At 48.3% G+C, this 22515-nt stretch overlaps 1 protein-coding gene across 2 annotated transcripts in view; it reads left to right on the forward strand.

The window, feature by feature from the left end:
* Nucleotides 1–22515, forward strand: part of KIAA0513 — a 45337-nt gene that overhangs the window by 13275 nt on the left and 9547 nt on the right. For both annotated transcript variants that reach the window (XM_080936825.1, XM_080936826.1), the window contains exons 2-8: nt 12888–13348; nt 17245–17344; nt 17985–18058; nt 19052–19122; nt 20259–20454; nt 21314–21354; nt 21779–21857. In XM_080936825.1, coding sequence (XP_080792951.1) covers nt 13020–13348; nt 17245–17344; nt 17985–18058; nt 19052–19122; nt 20259–20454; nt 21314–21354; nt 21779–21857 — 890 coding nt within the window. In that variant the 5' untranslated portion in view covers nt 12888–13019. The remainder of the gene's footprint in view (nt 1–12887; nt 13349–17244; nt 17345–17984; nt 18059–19051; nt 19123–20258; nt 20455–21313; nt 21355–21778; nt 21858–22515) is intronic.

The raw sequence follows: 22515 nt of genomic DNA on the forward strand, positions 1-22515 counted from the left end.
CAGAGGACCAGGGTTAGAACAGCCTGTCAGGGAGGGCTGTAGCTGAGGTCGCTCAGGACAGTGGAAACCTGGGAGAAAGCTGGGTCTGAGTACCAAGTCCAGGTCCCATGTGGGTGGGCATATGGTGAAAGTGTGCAGCTAGCTGCAGATTCTGGGCTCTCTAGAGCCCCTCTTTCTCTTTGTTCATTTTTTCTTCTAACTTTATTTTGTGATACTAGGTAAGTACTCTCCTACTCCTCCAGACTCCAGCCATTTTCCTAAGAAAAGGGAACTGCTCAACCTAGGCTATGTCTTGGGCACTCAGCTGCCTTTGCTGATCCTCTTCCTTATAATTATCATGCAGTATAGTAGACATCTTTTGGAGTATATTTTAAAACACATAGACTCATGCAGTCACTGCCAGATTCAACTAGGAAGCCATTTCTATCACCCTAAACTCCCGATGACAATGCCCCTTCCCATCTCTTCCCAGCAATGACACCTCTCTGTCTTTCAGAAAATGTCTCACAGATAAAATCAGGTGAACTGTCAAGGAGACTCCCTTCATCCTGCTGAGGCTCACTGAGGTGTTAGTGCCTGTAGTCTGGAGTGAGGGCATGCCCAAGTGTCCACCTGGCCACTTGGTGGTAGGACCTTTCTGTTTCTAGCTCTTAGCATGAACACTGCTGAGCAGATCTGTGAATGTGCTATTCCCCTCAGAACAGGGCACACCTCTGACTGGAGTGATCTTGCCAGGCTCTACCATCACTGTGTTTAGCTCTGCAAGATAACCAGGCTTCCCATGCAGAAATCCCCAGAGACCTATACAGATGATCTGTTCTGTGTGGGTAGCATGTCCATCATGCCTCTCAGGCAGGCCATGAGCAAAACAGAAGAGATAAGACATTAATTCCTGTGGCTCAGCAGTTAAGAGCATCTGTTGCTTTACAGAGGACTGTGGTTTAGTTCCCAGCACCTGTGCTGGGTGGCTCACCCCATCTTAACTCCAACAGATCTGATGTTCTCTTCTGGACTCCACAGGCACCTATGTACACATAGTACACATGTAGACCCCTACCCCAACACACACACACACACACACACACACACAGAGAGAGAGAGAGAGAGAGAGAGAGAGAGAGAGAGAGAGAGAGAGAGAGAAAGGAGAGAGAGAGAGACTGAGATTGAGATAGAGACAGATTGAATGAATGAATGTAATTCTGCACAGGAGAAGCCTGGCACAGGACACAGCAGCTGCCCAAGGCCACCATACATTCAAGGCAAGTGTAGTGAGAGAGAAATGACTTGCTCCAAAGTCTACTCACTGCATCCCAAGGCTATTTCTTTTCCTCTCTTTGGATTTTTGGCAACAGGGTCTCACATCCTCAGACTCAGCTGAGGATGCCCTTGAGCTTTTGATCTCCCTGCCTGTACCCCCCAAGTGCTGAGATAACTATAGGCATGTGCTACTGTGTGATTCGTCCATCTGCTTACCTGTGCTTTCATGCTCCTTGAGATGTCCTCTTCTACTGTTGGATTATATGTGTGTGATGCATGTATTGTGTGTGGGTGTAAAGGGGGTATGAAATGGATTCTCTCGAATTAGTCAGCTTTTTGGCTCTATGTAAGCCATAGCTTTGGGTGTTTTTTTTTGTTTTGTTTTGTTTTGTTTTGTTTTGTTTTTCCTCTCTGTCTGTCTGTTTCGTGCTGTCTTCCTTTCCAGCACACACATATTGGACCCTTTGATGCTGTCCCTTGGCTCCAGGCTCAGCTCATTTCCTCCGCTTTTCTCTGTTGCTGGGATCAGGCGCTTGCTGACCTTTTGGTGTTCACTGATTCTGCTGTGTTGTCCTGTTCTACTGCTGAGCCTCTCCAGTGAGTTTTTAATTCTCCATCTACAAGTTCTGTTTGATTTCCCTTTATCTTCTCCTCCCCTGAGACTTTTAAATTTTTCCTTCAGGACCACCCTGCTTTGCTTCCTGGAATAGTTTTTAATAATAGCTATTCAGAAACCTCTCAGCTGATTCCAGTCCTGGTGCCCTTTCAGGTGGTCTGAGCGTTTTCACTCCTGTCAACTTTCCCATTTCTTTGTTTGCTGGGTAATTTGTGATTAACCCTGAGTGTTCCCCATGTTAAGTTTTAAGAAGACTCCAAGTCGGGTTTAACTCTCAGGGAGTGTTGGTATCTTGGCTTCAGCAGGCATTAGCCCCTGCAGGTTTTACATTGGGCTGTGTTTCCCAAGACTTTGCCCAGTTGTTCTGATCTTCCCTAGCCAATATCTCCATACATTTGTTCTCACTGATGCCTAAACCCCTAATGCTATCAAACCTAAAGCTTGCCTTATAAGTCAGGCACTCCAAGAGACTAACATCAGCAGTACAGTGAGCAGTTCCACAGCGCTGTAATGAATGGCCAGCATGTGGCCTTTTTACTTGGAGGCCATTACTGAATAAAATAAAGGCCATTGAGACGCAGGACTGGGTCCTAACATGGTGGATCTGATAAACAACAGGGCTATCGAGTGACATCGAGTGGGTAGTAGAGACAGTCTGGGATGCTGGATCTCTCAAGGAGATGGAACAGTATGTCAGGAGGTCCTAGCACACCATTCAGAACAACACACAGTTTAAAAACAGGAATTTTATTTCTGAACATTTCTATTTGATGTTTTCAGACTGTAGTTTACTGAGGGCAACAAGGACAGCACAGATAAAGGGAGGCCTCTGAGTTGTCCTCCCCTCTACTGTCCTTCAGGGGCAGGGCCTTACCAGGCTTCGTTGTGTTTTTCCTGCCTTTGTGCTTACTTCCTTGTCCCAGTAGACTTAGAGGAAAAACAGTGGGGTTTCCACCCATTTAGACTTTTCTAACAGAAAGGGCTGAGGGACCTGGACACAGGCTACCTGCTGCTTAGAAATGGCCTGGGGACTGGGCCACTGGAGAGAAGAAAATAGAGACAAGGCAGCAGGGAAACCTTGGGATTTGGCTCTCGGCCTGGGAAGCAAGCCACCTTACTTCTACCCCTAAGTCAGAATGGGATGGTCAGACCCCTTCCTCCCCATGCTTCTTCCAGGTAGTGGGCTATATTTAGTCTAGGCTGAGGACAGCAGGGGCAGAAATGACAGCCTCCTGCCACTCTGGTGGTAGTCACATATTGATCTCTTCTCTGCCTGATTGGCCAGAATTAGATTTTCAGAGGTACCAATCCATATTCTCTGCAGGTATCAGAGGCATATTTGTGGTGAGGCAGGTGACCAGGCACTTGTCCAAAAGTACAAGGAACCTAGAAGCCCCAGCCTGCATAGCATGGAACAGAGAACCTGGACTGAATAAAGAGAAGGGATGTCACTGCATGCCTGGCCAGGAACAGTGTGGCTTATGTGGGGGAAGAGAAGCAGGGTGGATGGTTGGACAACGCTAAGTGTTGTGCTGCTGCTCAGGGGCTCTCTCCAGCTCCTTTGTGAGACAGCAGCTTTTGTCTTCACTGAGTGAGCAGCCTTCTGGGCTAAGCTAGTGAGTGATACCAAATGAGCCTCCTGCATGATCTGGAAATCTAAAATCCCCAGTCCTTCAAACTCTAATACCTTCGACACCAATGAGACACTAGAGCAGACCTTAACCTCATGTGAGGGTTCAAGTCAAACACAGGCACACAGAAATACTGTATACAGTTACCTTTGGGCTATGTATGTAAGGCACATGTGGAAAACGCACATATTCAAAGGCATGACGAATCTCAGATCAGCCGCAGGCAGCCTATAGTAGACAGTTTTAGGTGGAGATGTTGGGAAACTTCTGAGAATGAAGACTTGAACCCAAGATTAGGCCAGTCTAGCTCTATAAAGAAACCAGTATCTCGCCAGCACTGGAGAAGGTATGGCAGGTGGTTTCCAGGTTAACCTAGGCTGCAGAATGAGATCCTGTCAACAACAGCAACAATAATAAAAGTTCTCAGTGTGCTTGTACATGCCTGTACTCCCTCTTCTGGATTTTTTTTTCTTTTTTCTTTTTTAATTCTCAAAAAGCCAAGCTAAAGTTGGGTGTGATGGTGCACATTTACATTATATGTAAGGGAAGAGGATAGTCCCTTTGAGGTTGGCCTGAGCTACCTACCAAGTAGCTAGGCCCACCTTGACTAACTACAGTGTGCAATCTCACCTTAAAACAAAAAAATAGCAGACAACCAAGAAACAACCAAAAGCCCAGGGTAGCCTAGTCGGTAGAGTGCTTCTTAGCACGTTTAAAGCCTACATGAAACCCTATCTCAAATTGGGGGCGGCAGCTTTTAGTCAAGAACAATTCTCACTGGTTTATAAAACGCTCTGAAGCACTGTATTCAGTCCCCATCAGTGAATAGTCACCTGCACATATTTCCCATAGCTGTAGGGTTCTCCTCACTGGATTCTCACAAAGAGCCCCCTTCGGGCACCAAGCATTAGCATGCTGCTGAGTATTAGCTCTTGGACAGGCCTCCTCCACACCCATTTGATCCCTACAGCAACCTACGAAGGCAGCCAGGCTGCAGGGGCTGTGGTCCCCCTTTGAGCCCTTTGAGTTGTAGTCTCATTTTCATTCAGCATTAACATTTTCCTTAATGCCCTGCTGTCAATGTTGCCCTCCTATTTCAATGAAGCACCAGAATTAATGGAACAATGTTTACACAGTGTTTTTATTGCACGTTTTGGTTACTTTCCCATCTTCGATGTGTGTTTAGGTTATTGCCCTAAGATAGACTGAGCATGCAAGCGTGGTGACATGAGGTTGTCAGAGGCCCCCATGTGAGGTTTCTGCATGTGGTAGAGCAGGCTTCCACATAGCTAGGGATTTAGCTAGAGGGAGAGGCAAACTAGGAGAGGAAGACTGGCTTGAAGGTCGGGATGTACAGTAGTGAAGTGGTGAAGGTTCAGAGTTGCTCAAGTACCTGCCTGAGGTTGTTTCTGAATAGTAACATCTCTGCCTTTGTCCCTGGGGAGCTGTGTGGGCAGCTTTGACAGAGATGACAGGTGTCCTGAGTAGGCGGAGGTGGACACTAGTGGCCTTTCCACAGAGGACTTCAGGCAGCCTGCCAGGGCTTCCTGCTTTCAGGACAGTAGCTTAATCTTTCCCCTCCCACGGGACACAGATGTCCTCTACACATGCACAGCTTTGTGTTTGACCCTTCCTGGGCCAGAAGATATCACTGAATCTGAAGAAAATAAACCATCATTCAATCCCATCATGCCCTCCCATCATGCCTTCCCATCATGCTCTCCCATCATGCCCTCCAGTGGGATTTTTAGGAAGGCATAATTTAAATCCCATGGGAGGCAGTGTGTCTCCATCTGATGATGGCCAGCTCTTCTCTCCATACCAAAAGGCAGACACCATACATTTATTTTGCCAAATTATCCAAAAGGATGGAAAGTCAAGCCAATCAGCCTGAATTGCATCCAGCTGTTCCAGTTGTTAGTTTTTCCTGTTAAAAATTTGTGGCTGGCCAGGCACTATGGCACACACCTTTAATCCCTGCACTTAAAAGCCAGAGACAGGTACATCTGAGTTCAAGGAAGCCTGGTCTATATAGCAAGCTCCAGACCACCTAGAGATACAGAGTGAAAGACCCTGTCTCAAACAAACCAAACAAACCCAGTAGCTGTTTACAGAGGCAAGACTGACTGGAGCATGTGGTTATTGTGAAAACAGTGGAGTTGAGAAACAACAGATGTGCCTAAGATAACAAAACCATCACCTCATGAGTTTTAAATGGCACACAGAAGCCCAGGGCTCAAACTTGAAGGAGCTAATGCTTGTAATCATAATTCCCATCTTCTGCTTCATGGCCACTTGGGTTGTTAGACTTCTAGATCATTCTGAATAGTGGCTGTGGGGTAGTGTTTGTTCTAGAACTTTCAATGGTCACAAAATCAAGAAAAAGGGAGCCTACCTCGGTCATGCCACACTCCCAGCCTGTGGCACAAATCCTGGTTCATGTAGGCATGGACCATGGCTGTTCATGGAGAATATTACTTATCATTTTCTCCCTCTAGATTAGAGACCAACAGTCAGGCCTCTCTTTTTCCCATGGCCTTGAAAATATGTTAGCCAACTCCTTCCTAGAGATACTAAACTTAACACCCCTTTGCATGTAACATGATGAGGGAAAAGCTGGGTTGATTTTCACAGAGAAACATCTCAGAGTACAACAGGCGCTCCTCCCTGTTGAAACCTTCCTGTGGGCTTTCCTGGAAAGACAACCCAATGTTCAGGACCATACTGTTCAATGAGCCAGCCTTACCCTGTTTGAACCCCACAAGCCACGAAGAGCAGTCTGGTTTCTCCTGTCCAATCCTTCACAGATGGAAGGCCACAGTCTCATCTCCAAATAGCTGTCCCCAACCATGAGATCCACTTTTTCTCTGGTGTTCCTGTGACATGATCCAGCCCCATGGCAGCTCAGCGTGGTGTCACATCAATGTCTTTGGATGCTAGCAGCTCTCTGCTTTAGCCTTTCATCTTTTTAAAGTCTTGTAAATGTATCAAACTAAAATACCTTTGAAAATCCACTATTCTGTAAAATTGATGGCTCCAGGGTTACTCCGGACTCGGGGTGGAGGTTAACAACGTATACAGATAGGCCCTGGCTGCATACAGTATTCCCATGGAAAGAAAGCTGATTGCTCCTTCCAAGGTGTTTTTAGCATCACAAGCAACATTGTTACCTGGCTTTCCATCAGAGGCTTGTCAATGCATCTCAAGATGGATCTTGTGGCTGTTGCCCCCACACATGGGTTTACCATAATGATGTCATCCCACTTTGAGTACCTTTCAGTGTGGTATTTCTTCATGAGCCTTGGCTGTTCTGTCCTTGTGGGACTCTCTTGGCAGTGTGGTTAGAGTTTGTATGCTTTATTTATTTTTACTTAAGAAATAAGTGAATTCTTGTCACCACACTGTGACAGGCACTTCATGATGGGTCTGGGGTGATGTAATTCCACATTAAAGTAAAAGACGTTTCTGTTTCAGAGCTCCTTTTTATGAGAATGAGATCTTTATGAGAATGTATCCATAAATCACTTAATCACAGTGTTATTTGTTGTTGCTGCTGTCCTATCGTGAGTCTGCCACTTAAGTTCTAAGCCTGATGTGCTGTTTCCGAGGCAGTGGGCTATGGCCTATGTGTGGGCAGCACACTCAAACCATTGGCCTTCCCAGATCTTACCACTCCCCCTTTGTACTCACTGCTCTTCCTTGACGTGACTTATTCTGAGATTCTACCTGAACCCTACACAGGTCCTCTCCTACCCATGCTTCTCCCCTTGCCTGAGAGGAAAAGGTGCTCTGTGTGACCCACCAGGGGCCAGCTCTGGCTCCTGACTAGCTGTGGTCACAGTTCCATGCCAACCTTAACTGGGCTCTGAGAACAGCTGCCACTGCTCTGTGCCCTAGACCTGCCTGCTCCCCCATCTCCTCCAATGTGTCCAGCTCTTGTGTTGTCCTGTACATGCCTCTGGTTCATGACCTTCACCCACTTCTTGAACCTCCCTGGAGCTACTGCCATGTTTCACCTTCAGCCTCATACTCAGGACCATCGCTGTGCTGTGGTGGGTGGTATGTCAGTCTCCAGTTCAGATCCAGGACCCTGAATGAAGACCCTGAACTGGCTAACTCCTCACAAGGCATATTGCAGTTAGTTCTCTTTTGCATGGCTACTTCTTAGCACTTCCCCGTACAGTCTCTAGTTTTCAGTGGAGCCCATGACACAGTTGCTCACAAGGTCACTCTGCAGCGGCAGCCCTTGCTAACACTGTTTCAGGCCCACTTATGGGCATTGTCACATCCTAGATGTTATTCCCTCTCTGTCTTTCCTTACCACAAAGTGACCCAGCTGGTTGATGCTATTCATGGTCTTCCCTGAGATCTTTTCTCATGTGCTCCTGGCCTCTCCTCAGTCTCCTTTTCCCAAGCCTATTCATAGTGACAGCCTCTTTGCCCTGCTGCCCATTATGTAGATCATTGCATTGTCCCCACCAGTAGTGTGCCTTTGGAGGCTGGGAGTGAGGTAGATGTCGGGAGTGTTTTCTTCTACCCTCCTCCACATACGAGTGTTCCCTACAGATGTATAAGGTGTTGTTGATGTCTGGGGACATGGCCAAATTCCTACTTTCACAGCCTCATGGTGGCTCCTTCCCTAGCAACTACAGCACCACTCCTGTTTTGGCTACCACCTTACTGAGCTGGCACTGGAAACACTCTGAGAATGCCAGCATGAGACATCTGGCACCTAATGGGAGGCTCACAAAATGCCTTTCATGTCTTCCGGCCTAGAGGCAGTCTCCAGCCAGGCAGATCCCCATTCCAAAGACACAGGAATTGGGTGCCTGCTGCTCTCTAGACTCATTTAAAGGTGCATTTTTGTCTCTGCCTTGTTAGAGATTTTGTTATTGAGACAACCAGGATCTTTGTACAGAGAGGGAGGGAAGCAGGGAGGCTCAGCAGGTACTTGGAGAAAGTGACTGTGGGCCTCTGGCAGGATAAGAGTCTCAGCACAGCATGTGTCACCTTTGGCTGGGCCACCAAGAAACTCATCTGTCACTTAAGGGCAGCAATGGGTTTATGTGATTCTATAAGTCTATAAATTGCCATGAAGCCATATTAACTGGGTATAACTATAAACAGCTACAAGTACACCCCTGCATCTAAAAGAACATTAATAATATTCTACATGCTTACATTCATGGGAACAACTTCTGTTTCCTAGCCCAGACAGCTACTACTTCCCACCTCAACTAGCCATAGGTCCTCTCCCGGTTCCACAGTCTCTTCTCCTCAATGAGGAGCTGATTGGTTGGCCAAGATCTTTGGAGGACCAAGGAAGCTGAGGTGCCTACTTAGCATGTCAAAGCAAGTGAATGCCCGCTGCCACTTCTCTCTGCATTGTCAGTCCCTACCTGTTACATGGCTCTCCTGGCTGGCATACCTGCCTCCTACCCTAAACTCCAGCCCAGAGGCTGAGAAGAGCTGCCTTTCCCCGTCTGCTCTTCTCTATATAAGCCAACCATTTTGGTTACTCTGCTCTCTTTGGGCCTCCTGGCTGCTGCACCTGGTTCCCTCCTCTCCTCTTCCTTCCCCTTCCCCTCCTCACATGCATCAGAGCCATGTCCACTCTGGACTCTCCCAGATGTCTCTGCTTTCCCTCTTACCCACAATGAACTTTCTCCTCCACCATATCTAGGAGCAGTCATGTCCTTTTCTTTTTTCTTTTTCTTAAATTCAGGTTGAACTCATTAGCTGGCAGAGTTGAGAGTCCTCTTTTGGTCTTAATGTAGGTGGCTTGTTTTTTAACTTCTCCAGTGACTGCCATCTGGTTGGGGTACTGCTCCCCAGGGCTTTGTCAGGGACTGTGTCATGGCACTGTGTCACAGCCTTCTGGGGTCCTTATTAGGTCAGGATGGGTGTAAGGGGAGGCTGTAGGAGTGTATGTCCAGAAAACACAGGAGTCACAGGTAGCAGTGTTGGCAGCAGGCTGGCTGTGTGTATGGCTGAACTGAGGTCCTGTGAGCCTTGTGACAATTTCTGTTCTCCCCTGCTGTGCTTGCTGTGGTGTACAGCTGTCCAGAGCATCTCAACTGCTCTCTGTTGCTGTGATAAAATAGCAGACAAAAGCAATGTAAGGGAGAAAAGACTTAGTGCAGTTACAGCTCATTGCAACAGAGAAACCAAGGCAACAGGAACTTAAAGCACCTAACAGACTGAATGAAATAAATGCTGGTGCTCAGCTCACATTTAGTCTGACACCTCAGCCAAAGGAATGCTGCTGCCCACTAAAGTGGGCATTCTCTTTTCTCCTAACCTAATCAAGAAAATCCCTCACATCTTGCCAGAGGTTAACCTAGTCTAGATAATCTGTCACAGGTATACCAGAGACTTATCTCATGAGTGCTTCTAAGTCCTATAAAGGTAACAATTGCACAAGGTCATCACTCAAGGTGAGTAGGTTAAGCACCTGAAGGAAGCAAGATGTTGGACTCAGGTTTCTGTTCCAGGAGTCTGCCAACAACTACATTTACATCCAGATCAGCATAGTCAGTTCCCAAAAAAGCCCCTTGCAGGGCATCAGGGAACACTGTTCAGACAGGGCCACTGGTGTGTTTGCAGAGAGAAACAGCCACTAGCTGGAGGCAGAAGATTCAGTTGTCTTCTAGTGTTGAGCAGGACAGGCAATGGGTACAGGCCGGAAGGAACAGGCAGAGGGGGAGGGCAAGTTGCCTTCCTGCCTCCCAGGTGCACTGTCCAGTGTTTAAGGAAGGCACTGGAAGTCTTTAGAGTCTCCAGAGCTTGAGTGGCCAATCGGGGGAAGCAGCTTTTACGGGCCACTATAGAAGCCTGTTAGAGCCCCACACACGTTGGAAAGGGGATTGTGATAGGAACCAGTCGGGCTCAACTTTCAAACTGCCTTCAGGTCTCAGTAGCTTTTTCTCTGGTTCCCTGGGGGTACAAGAAATACCCAGATGTCTATACCTGACAGGTATTTCTGTGCTAACATCTGTCTTCCTTCCTTATTGCTATTGGAACAAATGACTGTGTGCTCAGTGGCTTTAAAGCAGCTCACATTTACTGCTTTACTGCTGTGAAATACAGTTTTCAGATGGTTTATTGGGATAGTCAAGGTGCTCGAAAGATTCCTTCTCAAGGCTGCATATGTTTTCCTGCTTCCCCGGCTTCCCATGGCATCTCCCCACCCTGCTTGGCTTTTAGTTTTTCTTTATCATCAACCCAGCAGCCTAGAGTCATCCTCTCTTTTCCTGACTCTGACCACCCTTATTTCTAAGGTCCCTGGTGATGACAACAGGCCACCTTCATAACCCAGGACCATGATGCAACCTTGCCAGCCCGCTTCTACTTATAGAGATTTACCTGCCTCTGCCTCCTGAGTGCTGGGATTAAAGGCATGCTAGATTGCAGTTTTAAAATTTTTGTACCTTGGTGCATAAGTGTTCTAATTTGTGTGATTTAAATTATTTTTCAGACAGGGTCAAATATAGTGACCTCAAATTCACTTTTTAGCTGAACTAAAAAGTAGCTTTTTACTCTGGATCTTTGTGTTTCTACCTGGGATTACAGGCATGAGCCATCACATCTAAAAATTTTGCATGCTTCTCTGTGGTGATTGAGACTTGTCTAAGCATTTAGTGACTGGGCTTCCTCTTGTGTGTTCATCTGAGTGGTTTGTGTATTAGTGAGAATAAAAGAATGAATCTACAGTGTGGTAGGATAGATTAACAGTGTCCCTGACCTAGTCGCTGCAAATGCTTTTCTTGTATGTTCTTCATGGGTAGCTACAGTCATGTGGCCATGAGTGTGGATTTTTGTTCTTTGGATAGTAGTAATGCAGTTCTACATCTAACCCAGTCTTGCTGCCTCACACAGGGAGACCTCCCCAGAAAGCAGGGCCATAGATAGGTAGCAGATGTTACTGGGAGAGGGAATCCTAGTGCCCTGCCCCCTCTTTACCCCATTCTCTTTGAGATGCCACACACTACCTTCTGACCTTATGGGCCCTTGCTATCGTCCTGGTCTAGACAAGAAGCCAGAGCCAAGGTTTGTGAGCTTCTTCTGCATCGAGGAAGGCTTTGTGGGCTCTTCTGCACGTGTACCACTGCCCTGGGCATGTGTGCATGGGGATGGTGGCCAGAGCCAGCTCTTCTGTCTTTCTGACTCAGAGAATCTAAAAATATCTTGGGCTGTGTGTTTAGAGGGAATCTATGATCAACCTGTGAGTGTGAAGCTCTCAGGAGTCAGCATGTGTGGGTTTAGACTGCACTTCCTCCAGAAGATGCAGTAATTACAGCGGAACAGATGGCAGTCCTGCCCCCTGCAGTTGCCTCCTGGGTATCTTGTCTGATAGGCCTGAGGAAGAGTGAGGATGCTCCCTCTACCCCCAAGCAGCACGGCTATCCTAGGTCTTTGCCATTTGGCTGCTGCTCCTTGCTCCTTAGTACTGATAAGAATGGCTTCTGAACCAGCACCAGAAACTGGGTTTGAAAGCTGAAATCTCTATCACAGCTCTCTGTTCTGTGTGACCTGCATCCCATGCTCTCTCAGCTCCACGAGCGTGTTCCCACTGAAGTGTGCTCATTCATGCACCAGATGCTCAGTAAGAGTCTGCATTTGCTCATACACATGTCTAGAAGAAATTGTAGTGCCAGGTCAGCAGGGACCATAATTAGTTTTGAATTGCTGTGGAGAGAAGCCTCTCAAAAAGATGGACACGTGAGCTTGGCCTTCAGGGTAAGCAGGACTCTGCAGTGGGAATAGGGAGGGAGGGAAAGGGGGAAGGAAGAGAGGAACAAAGGAGGGAGAAGAGGAGGAACTGCAGGCTTCATGATCAAAACACAGGAGGTGACTTACCATTGATATCCAGGTGGCCACAGCACAAGAAACCACTAAGAGACTGAGAAGCAGCCAGAAGCTTGGGCAGGCTTCAGGTCTGGAGGGAAGACTTAAGAGAAAGGAGCTCTGGGATAATGGCTTAGCAGGGTGCCGCTTCCACAGCTACTGAGGCCAGTGAGCCAACAGGAGCACTGTACCTGGTCAGTGTTTGCTGCCAGTGAAAATGGCAATCCTTAGCTCTGCTCTGCTTAGCTGGAGCATGTAGAGGTGTAGTGTGCTGCTTAGCCGGGAGGGATCCTGATGCTGGTGTCCCTGGGCTCCTTTAGTTAGCAAGTGCCTGCGCCATGTTTCTTCATAGCAGCAAAATGGACATGAGAAACAGACACTGGCTGTTGGCATCCTGGCTTCTGTAGGTACAGAGATTATCATCTGTGTAGGAAAAGTGTGACTCATGCTTTCCTCAATTCTATTTGTGCTCAGCAACTTTCCTTGGGGAACTGTCCTTCTCATAGTGACAGTGTTTATGTCTGTTTCTATCCCAGATGCCATAGGGCCTTTGAGCTGCTAGAGACTTCAGCCTTGGTGGCCAGAGGCTCCCAACACATCGCACGTGCTTGCAGCTTCAGGAAGCTGCTTCTCGGGCTGTGTACATCATCTTTGGCAGCCGGGCTATCATGGAGGCCCCAGAAGTCCCTGTGGGCTCCCTGATTGACTTTGGGACTGAACCACCTACCTCCCCTCCTTTGGAAGCAGCACCTTCAACACTGCAGGACCCAGATGGCTCCCTGGGTGATGGTGCATCTGAGAGTGAGACCACTGAATCTGCAGACAGTGAGAATGACATGGGCGAGTCACCGTCACACCCATCCTGGGACCAGGACCGACGCTCGTCCTCCAATGAGTCCTTCTCCTCCAATCAGAGTGCTGATTCAGCCCCAGATGAGGAGACCCTGGCACTTCGAGAGTTCATGCGCAGCTACGTAGAGAAGATCTTCTCTGGAGGGTAGGCCTTCTGTGGGATGGAGGGTAGGCCCTCTATGGGACGGATAGTTTCTCTGTGGGATGGAAGGTAGACTCACTATGGAATGGACAGTAGACTCTGTGAGGAGGGTGGGCCCTCTTTAGAATGGGGGTTAAGCCTTCTTTGGGCTGCAGAGTAGGTCTTTTAAGGACACGAGCCTGTTGTCAGGTCCCAGGGACCTGCTGTTTACTATAGGCTACAGTGGCTCTTTGCCATCCTAGGCTGCCTATAAAGTGACATTGGGAGGTTTTAAAAAGTTCCCATTCCTGGAGGGTAGGGGATTTAGCTTAGTGTTAGTTAGGGTTTCTATTGCTGTGAAGAGACTACAGCAATTCTTATTTTTAAAAAAATATTTAATTGGGGCTGGCTTACAGTTTCAGAGGTTTAGTCCATTATTATCATGGTGAAAACATGGTGGCATACTGTTGATGTAAATATTAAAAATGGATGGCTTAACCTTTTATTGGCTCCCGTGATCTCGCTCCATGGATGCCGCTGAAGTATAGAGCTGAAAGCATGGACTCTGTCACTCGGTCTGCAAGCTACACTCTCCATGAGATTCCCTTCATAGGCAGTTCACTCCACCTGCCCTGTTGCTTCTGTCTCGGGTGGATATGACCACCCCAGAGTGTTTCTTTACCCCACTGCCTAGCACAAACATGACTCTAAATCTTCATGGAAGGTTTATATATTAAATTCCCAACCCACAAACCCTCTACACAATAAGATTACATCCAATGGACAAAGATACAAACTGCCCTTTTAAATGAGCTAAAAAGACCTATAGACTCCCTTAAAAATATTTATATATACCTATTGCCAATTAAGTCTGCCTGGATCTAGGTCTGCTTTCTCCAGCTTCATCTTGTTTCTCTCCTGGAATCTCCTCCTCTTCCATTTTCTTCCCTTTTCACCACCTACCTCTCCACTGTCCAATCATATATCACCTTAACATCAATTCACAGCATACAGGCAGACATGGTGCTGAAGAAGGAGCTAAGAATTCTACATCTCGATCTGCAGGCAGCAGAAGGAAGACAGTGAGACATACTTGACATAGCTTGAGCACATGAGACCTCAAAGCCCACCCCCGCAGTCACACACTTCAACTCCTAAAAGGCCACACCTACTCCAACAAGGTCATACCTCTTAATAATTGCCACCCACTATGGGAGGCCCTACAGAGGCCATTTTTATTCCAAAGTGGTAGAGTGCTTGCTTCATAAGTTCAAGGCCCCAGGTTTTGTCCTTAGCTCTGGAAAACAACAAAAGATAAAGAGTTTCCAGTCCTGGGCTCCACCTTGGACCAACTAAGGCCTGTTTCCTGGAGCAGCAGGTCACGTCCCTACAAGCTGTCCAGCATTGTTTGGAAGACAGCTTACTGACAGCTGGTAGGTGGGATGCCAACACCAAGGGTGGCCACAGAGGGGATGGTCCTCAGACCTCTGCTCCCTGCTTATCCAGGTTGGCTCTGGAACAAAGGCTCAGAGTAGCTACTTCACCCATGTCCTCTTAGTTTTCTCACATGACTCCATTTCATGAGTGGCCTCCTGGGGCCTAAGGAGCCAGAAAAGAGACTGCCCACCGTGGTGTCCTCAGTAGCTTATAAGGTATGACTGCACTCCTGTTGCCACTTAGGCAAAAGATGCTGTAGAAAAACAATGACATGCTCTGTTAGGAGCTTATATACTCATTCCATTTACATCTTGGGACATAAGAACAAGGCATCTAGAGCTACCTGGGAATAGTGTGAGCATTTGAACCTCAGAGCCCAGCCCCAGTGACACATCATCTCCAACACACACTATGCATTTAAATATATTAGCCTATGGGGGCCATTGTCATTCAAACCACCACAGGGATAGGGTGTCTTTGCTAGGCAAGTGCCTTGCTGCTAAGCTACATCCACAGCCCCTCTACCTTTGTGTGTGTGTGTGTGTGTGTGTGTGTGTGTGTGTGTGTGTGTGTGTGCATGCAGGTGTGCATGCCTGAGAGGGGGCAGGGGCCAGAAGCTGATGTTGGCTATCTTCCCTATTCATTCTTCACCTCTTTGAGAGAGGGTCTCTTCTGAACCTGAGGATCCTTGGCTTGTCTAGTCTAGCTGGCCAGTGAGCCCTCAAGATGCCTTGTCCTCAGCACTGGAGTTACAGATACATTCTTTCGAATTCAGCTTTTATGTTGGTGCTGGGATCTAAACTCAAATTGTCTGCTTACCAGCTGGGCCACTTCCCAGCCCTGCTCTTTGTGCCCTACTATGCTCTGCTGCTGTCTGTGGGCTTGCTTCTGCACTCTTGGCTCCACTGACATCTGTCTCACCTTGTTGTTGCTTTGGCCCCCCCGGCCACCTGATGTGTCCAGGGAAGCTTCTCCAGCTGTCTCAGGTCCTAGCTGGCCTGGAGGCTGCACTTCCTGCTGTAACTGAATTCAGAATGATAAAGGAAACAAAATCTGGTCACCCAGCCCTGGTGGGCTGTGCAGGCAGCTGATTCCTAAGTAGCTGTTTCCTCTGAGTCTCTCCCAGAACTTCTCTGTAGCCTCTATATTGTGGTTCTTTTCTAATTAATTAAGAGTCAGTGGGTTGGTGCATTTGGTGTGTGTGTGTGTGTGTGTGTGTGTGTGTGTGTCACAGAATAACTTTCAGGAGTCAGTTCTCACTTCTACCTTGCTGAGGCAGGCTCTCTTTTGTAATGCGGCTGTGAGGCTTACTCCAGACCATCTGACCCATCGCATCCAGCTTTTTACATGACTTCCAGGAATCAACTCAAGTCATCATGCTTGCACACGTAGGATTAGAATCTAGCCTAAGCAGGGATTCATGGGTGGGCTGTAGCTCTACCTGTCCACGTTACTGTTATGGGTACCTCATCTGGGACAGAGAGGTAGGTGCCAGCCCAGACTTAGAGGGTCCAGGGTCTAGTCACTGGTCCACAGCTACAGCAGCTCACCTGAACTTAGATTCATTTTGGATATTAGCATCTCCTGAGCTCGTGGAGATATAGAACTTAAGGCACTGTAGCTCCTTTGGGTGTGTACCTGGATTCTATCAAGCCTATTCCTATGGGGACAATCTGCCCACAGCTATAGCCTCGAGGAACCTGGTTTACAGTATGATTATCCACTTTCATTAAAAGCAAATGTTGACCCATTTGGCTATGGCTATGGCTTTTCTAGCAAAGTGCTTGCCCAGTGTACATGAGCCCAATGTACATTTAATCCTGAACAATGCAGAAACCAAACGTAGTGGCATATAGTTGTAATCCCAGCAGTTGGGAGGTGGAGGCAGGAGGTTGAAGAGGTCAAGGTCACCAAGGCAACATAGCAAATTTGAGACAAAGAAATCTATATATAAATATATTCTTAGTATATTTTGCATATTTATATTTTAGACATGTTTATGTTATAATATATTTAATATGCTATTTATTGATATATCAATTAACATATGGTAATATATTATTGTTTATATAATTAATATTATTATTGTCTGGTACAAATTATGTAAGCTGGCCAATCTCAAGCTTTCTGCCTCATTGTCATCTCTAAACTTGAAGAAATTATTTTGCTATTTGCAGGTAAGTAAGGGCTCTTAGGGATTGTGCCCTCATCAGGGCTCAGATCACCTGAGCAGGAGGCCTGCAGCAGAGAAGAAGATAAAATTCTCACTGGACAGGTCCCATTTGACACTCAAGCCATACATATATGGACCTTGAAGTCAGTCTGGTTTCAGAAATAGAGACACTGTTCCCTGGCTTTGTTCCTTGGAAGGTGCTGAGAGTTAGAAACAGCACCCCACTATCCTCCCCCCTCCCCATCCCATTTCCTCCTTGAGTTTTTGTTCTAGGAACTAGATCTTTGTTTTTGTTCTGCCCTTCCCCCAGGGAGGATTTGGACCAGGAAGAGAAAGCAAAGTTTGGGGAGTACTGCAGCGGAGAAGATGGGAAAGGCCGGGAGTGGTTCGCACGCTTTGTGAGCGCACAGGTGAATGCAGTGCAAGGGGGTGAGGGGACCGACAACCTGGTTAGTGCGACTCTGGTGACAAGAGTGGAGGGTACTAACCAGGAGAATGAGGTCAAAGACAGCTGGGGCAGGAAATAAAGGTCTTCCCCTAACTGGAAGCTCTACTTTGAAAGGCAAGCTTGAGAAGCCTCCCCCACTCCAATTTCTTTTCCAGAGACAAGCACATGGGCTGTATCCATGCATGTTTTTATTAAGTAACCTCTAGCATTCAAATAACATGGTCAAGATTGTGAAAAACCAGGCAAAAACCAAAGGTATGGGGAAAGCTCGGGAAAGAATCACATCTTGCATGTTTCTACTTGTAGGGATGTGTTCTTCATGGAGAAATTAGAAGATGCACAAAAAAGTAATTAACAAACTCAGAAATAGCCAGTGTTGTCATTTGGGGTTTTGGATCTCTATACTTCTTTCTTCCCACGGGGAAGCTGGATGTGAGGATGACACAGAATACCTTCTGGTCTCCAAGGCAGAGGGCCCTGGGGAGTATCTGTGTCCTTCCCAGAGTGCTTGTCGAGGGGAAGTGGCCATTAGGACCCTTCCAAGTGCATGGAGACATACAGGGTGACGAGTCCCACTGACATGCCTGACTCTTTTTGCACAGCGCTGCAAGTCCAAGTGTGTGTCCGAGCCAACCTTCTACCGCCTGGTGCAGTCCTTTGCAGTGGTGCTGTTTGAGTGAGTAATGTCCTCTCCACAGCCTCCTGCAGCTGTCCTTTCCACCTTTCCCACCCCTGATGAGCCAGTTCTGAGTAAGGGCCACAACAGATGTCACCAACTCAGGGTAGAATCTGTGACCAGCATCTTCTGGGAGCTTTCCTGCCCCAATGGGAGATGAGGTCATTCTGTTTGCCCTTCTGAATCACAGTACAGCATCTCTAACTGGACTTGTAGAATTTCGTCCTTTTAAAGCTTCTTTCTCTCCTCTTGTTTGCTGAGTTGAATGGCTTTGTGAATGTCCCATTAATAGTTGGCTGTACTCTTTAGCATAGTACAATACAGTAAAATAGTCCCTTTTCAGAGTAAGAAAGGCATGCTGCTTTCTTGCATGCAGTAGTTTGTTTTGATTTTTCAACAAGTAATGTGAAAGAAATGAATATTTACCCTCTTATAGCTCACGAGTACTGCCCCTTCACCAGGAGTAGGAATAACAGTGGTCTGGGGTCTTAGGAGGTATACATATTCTTACCCCACACAATCACTGAATCAAGCCTGGGGTTATCCAGTGGTTCATGTCCTAACAGCCCTCCAGGAGACCTGAGGCTCCTTTGAGGGACAGCACTGAACATCCTGATGGGCCCTGAGAAACAGGAGCAATGGCCAAATAGTCTGCATTAGTGATGTGGGACCAAGGCTTGAGGTGACTTCTAGTCCTGCCCTGCTGGGATGCACTGGGCTGAGCTTCCTGGGTCTTGATTTGATCATAATGTGAAAGAGAGCAGGCCGAGGGCCACAGACACCTTACCACACCTACAGCCAGGCCGTGCATTTGCAGTGGCTCCCTGACCACTGGTTCAGTCATCACTGTGGCAGCATCTTGGTCCTGCTTCGCTGACTTGCAAGGGTTCGGGCCAGGGAGGCACACGCCTTTAATCTCAGCACTCAGGAAGCAGAGGCAGGTGAATCTCTGGGAGTCGGGGCTCTAGCCAGCCAATCTTGCTCCCACCCCAGATGCCACCAGATGGATGACTTCGGGCCTGCCAAGAACCTCATGACCATGTGCTTCACCTACTACCATCTGGGTGAGTAAGCCTGAGCAGAGCAGCTGCCCTGGCGTGGGAACTACGTGTCCTTTATTAACAGCGGGTGCTGGGTGGCATCCAGAGAGAAGGAGCTGATGTTGGGAGGAGGACAGCAGGCAGGAGACTCCCAGGGTGGGAGGAGACATGGGATGCACTTGGGGTCAGGGCATGGCTGTCCATGCTGCAACAAAAATGACAGGAGGCAGGAGTGCTCCATGTGGGGTCTCAGCTTTCCACTCCAGCAAAGCGGGATTCAGCCGACTATCCTGGGGAGCAGCCTAGGCGTATATCCTGGGAAGAGTCCAGGGAGGCTGGGGATGACCAAGCAAAGATACAGAGGCAGGAAGTCTCTTTTGGCTCATGATGTTGAAAGAGTCAGTACTCGGGAGCTCCAGGGTTTCTTGTGTTGAGCTCTACAGCCAGCCAGGAGAGACCAGTTCAGCTCTTCAAGGAGGGGCCTGGGCCTGGTAATCGGGTGGTCCCTCACAGCCACTGTTGCACCACTCTCATGGTGCAGCCCCTCCCTCCGCACCTGCCCAGGTCTCCTGCTCCTAGCATCCCCAAATGGCCTGATTACTACAGATCATAGCAGGCTGTGTGCTTGACGGCTACATCAAGTCTAATGGTGAGGTTTATCGTTTTCAGCCAGTCAGCATCCATGGTTTCTTTCACTCACTGCCCTAAGGAAGGAATTCTGGAATGCCCACCCACCTCTCCCCAACCCTTCTCTCCCATATTTACCTGATAAAGGCCTGTTCCAGATCCTTTGAGACAGGTCTGAGTCTCTACCCTGTACTCCACCCAAGACAGCCCCTTCTCCCGTTGCCAGTCTCTCAGATCTGCTGTGTGGCTCTCAGTGTAGACTTCTCGTATCTTCTTCCCAGATGCCAGTTCCTTCAGCCACTTCTCCCCCCTCACGGTTTTTGCCCACTTTTCTGTGTAGGCTGTGCTTACTGAACACCCCAGAGAGGCCTTGCCTGGGGAGCTTGCTGAGCACCGGCTGCTTCTGAGCACCCTGTGGAGGAGACTGAGGGCAGCACCTTCTGTCTGCAGTCCCTTGGAAGCCCCCTCAGGCATCCTCTCTCTCCTGGCAGAGCTGCAAACTGCTTCTTACTCAGCTTCTCTCCACTTTCAAGGCAAGCCACACCTGCCCCCTACGGAGCCCAGGGAGAAGCCAGCAGGCAGCATCGACTCCTACCTGAAGTCCGCTAACAGCTGGCTGGCAGAGAAGAAGGACATTGCTGAGCGGCTGCTGAAGAACACGGAGAACATGAAAGGCTTCTTCGGGGGGCTGGAGACCAAGCTGAAAGGACCACTGGCCAGGAAAAATGAGTGAGTGTGTGCACAGGCCTGAGCTTACTGGGGATGGGTTTGGGAGATGCAGGCGGCTTGCCTAGTCTTGGCCCTGCAGCTGTTCTTGAGTTGCACAGCTGACAGCCCAGCACGAGTCTGCACTCCCGGAACATCCCATGGCTTCCACATGCTGTCTGCTCATTGACACACGGGGTTCAGGAACCGTGTTTCTTGGGCTGACAGGAGCATATGGCTGTGCAGTTGGCAACAGGAAGTTGAACACTCTGTCCCTCCTTCCTCCTGTCACTGCCAGGCAAGTTAATGTGAGCAGGACCAGGTAGGCCTTGGGTTCCAGTGCCTCCAGGAGAGGCTGCTCTGGCAGACAGAGAATTTTTGTTGTTGTCGGTTTTGTTTGAGTCAAGGTCTCCATGTGGCTCAGGCTGTTCTAGAGTTTTCTCTGTAGAGCAGCCTGGCCTTGAACTCACAGAGATCCACCTGCCTCTGCCTCCCTCTCTGCTGAGATTAAAGTCATGAGCTACCAGACCTGGCCCCAGAGAGCTCTTGATATGAGTGCATTGGTCACAGGGGTGCTGAAGCTGAGACGGACACCTTGAAGACAGGACACAACAGTACAAGGGCAACCATCCAGGGTCCTGCATCGCTTGAGGCTCGGTTATAACCAGGGTACACAACCTGTCCCTCCATGTCCACACAGTAGGCCCACTGAAAAAGGAACCATGCAGTCTCAACACCACATTCCTCAGTTCCCAGATCTGCCGATTGACACTGTGCCACTGACCCCCAACCTCTCTTCAGAGGAGCTGCACAGAGAATTGGGCAGCATCTGCATGTGTGTGGTATGGGCTCCTTTTCACTGCTGTGGTCTCTCTCCCTCCAGGGAAGATGAGAACAAACCTAAGGACAGACAGACGAAGACTGGTAAGAACTCAGCTCTCTGGGCTACCTACGGGGTGGGACCTGGGGGTGATGCCCAGGACGAAGGGGTACCTGAAAAGGAAGGCAGAGCCTACCTCTCTAGTAACCATGACACACCATCCAGGACTCAAACTGGCTCACCATTAGCCAGCAAAAAACAAGCAAGTTGCAAATGAAAGGGCTTTGTTGCCTTTCTAAGCAAACTATGAAAATGCAAACTCCTTAGCCCCAAGGGAGTTAAACAAGATGTTAAGGGAGGGAGCCACTCCATGGACCACACAGGAAAGAAGCCCTAAACTAAGGCTGGCAGAAAGCTTCGTGGACTTTGGACAGTGTAACCTGATGTCTTGGGAGAAGCAGAACATTCAGAGGGGCTGCCCGTGGGGAGCCCAGCCCAGGCTGCCCTCAGATCTCCTTACTCCTGCAGTGACCGTGATCAGCCCCGAAGATGAACAGAAGGGGGAGAAGGTTTACCTGTACACGCACCTGAGGCAGCAGCCTATCTGGTAAGGCCCATGGGTAATGTCCATGCATGTACCCACACGGAAATAGGTATGGAGCTTTATAGCACACTGGTCAGAACAGTCCCAAATGGGCAAGGCCAGCTGGCCCTAACATGAGCGTGATGTGGTCTCGCCACATTGTGACATGTGGTGTAAGCCACACACAGATCACTACACAGTGCCCCACAAGCCGTTGTGCTGGTAAAGAAGGCAGACAGAGAAGAGTGTGAGTCATCCGATCCTGTTTGTGTGGAGTGAAGGGAACGTGGAGCCACAGTCGGTAAGCAGCAGAGACGGCTCTGACTGACTCCTTATGGGGCTGTGTACGTGCTCTGGGCTTACACAGCTGAGAGAGCTGCACAGTGGAATATACTTTAAAAAAATCACTAAATTGCAGTTCATGCTTACTTCTTTATTCAACTTTCTAAATTATTGTTATGAGTGCATGGGTGTCTTGCTTGTATGTATGTCTGTGTACCATATGTGGGCCTGGTGCCCTGGGAGGCTAGACTTGAGCACTGATCCCCTAGAACTGGAGTCACATTACAGAAGATTGTGTGCTGCCATGCTGGGAATCAGCCGTCAGGGCCTCTGAAAGTAGTAAGTGCTGTTGAGACCCTCTAACCATAAATCTTAAATCAAATCTTTTCTTTATATATCA

The sequence above is a fragment of the Micromys minutus genome, assembly GCF_963924665.1.
Source record: "Micromys minutus genome assembly, chromosome: 24".
Classification (NCBI taxonomy): Eukaryota; Metazoa; Chordata; class Mammalia; order Rodentia; family Muridae; genus Micromys; species Micromys minutus.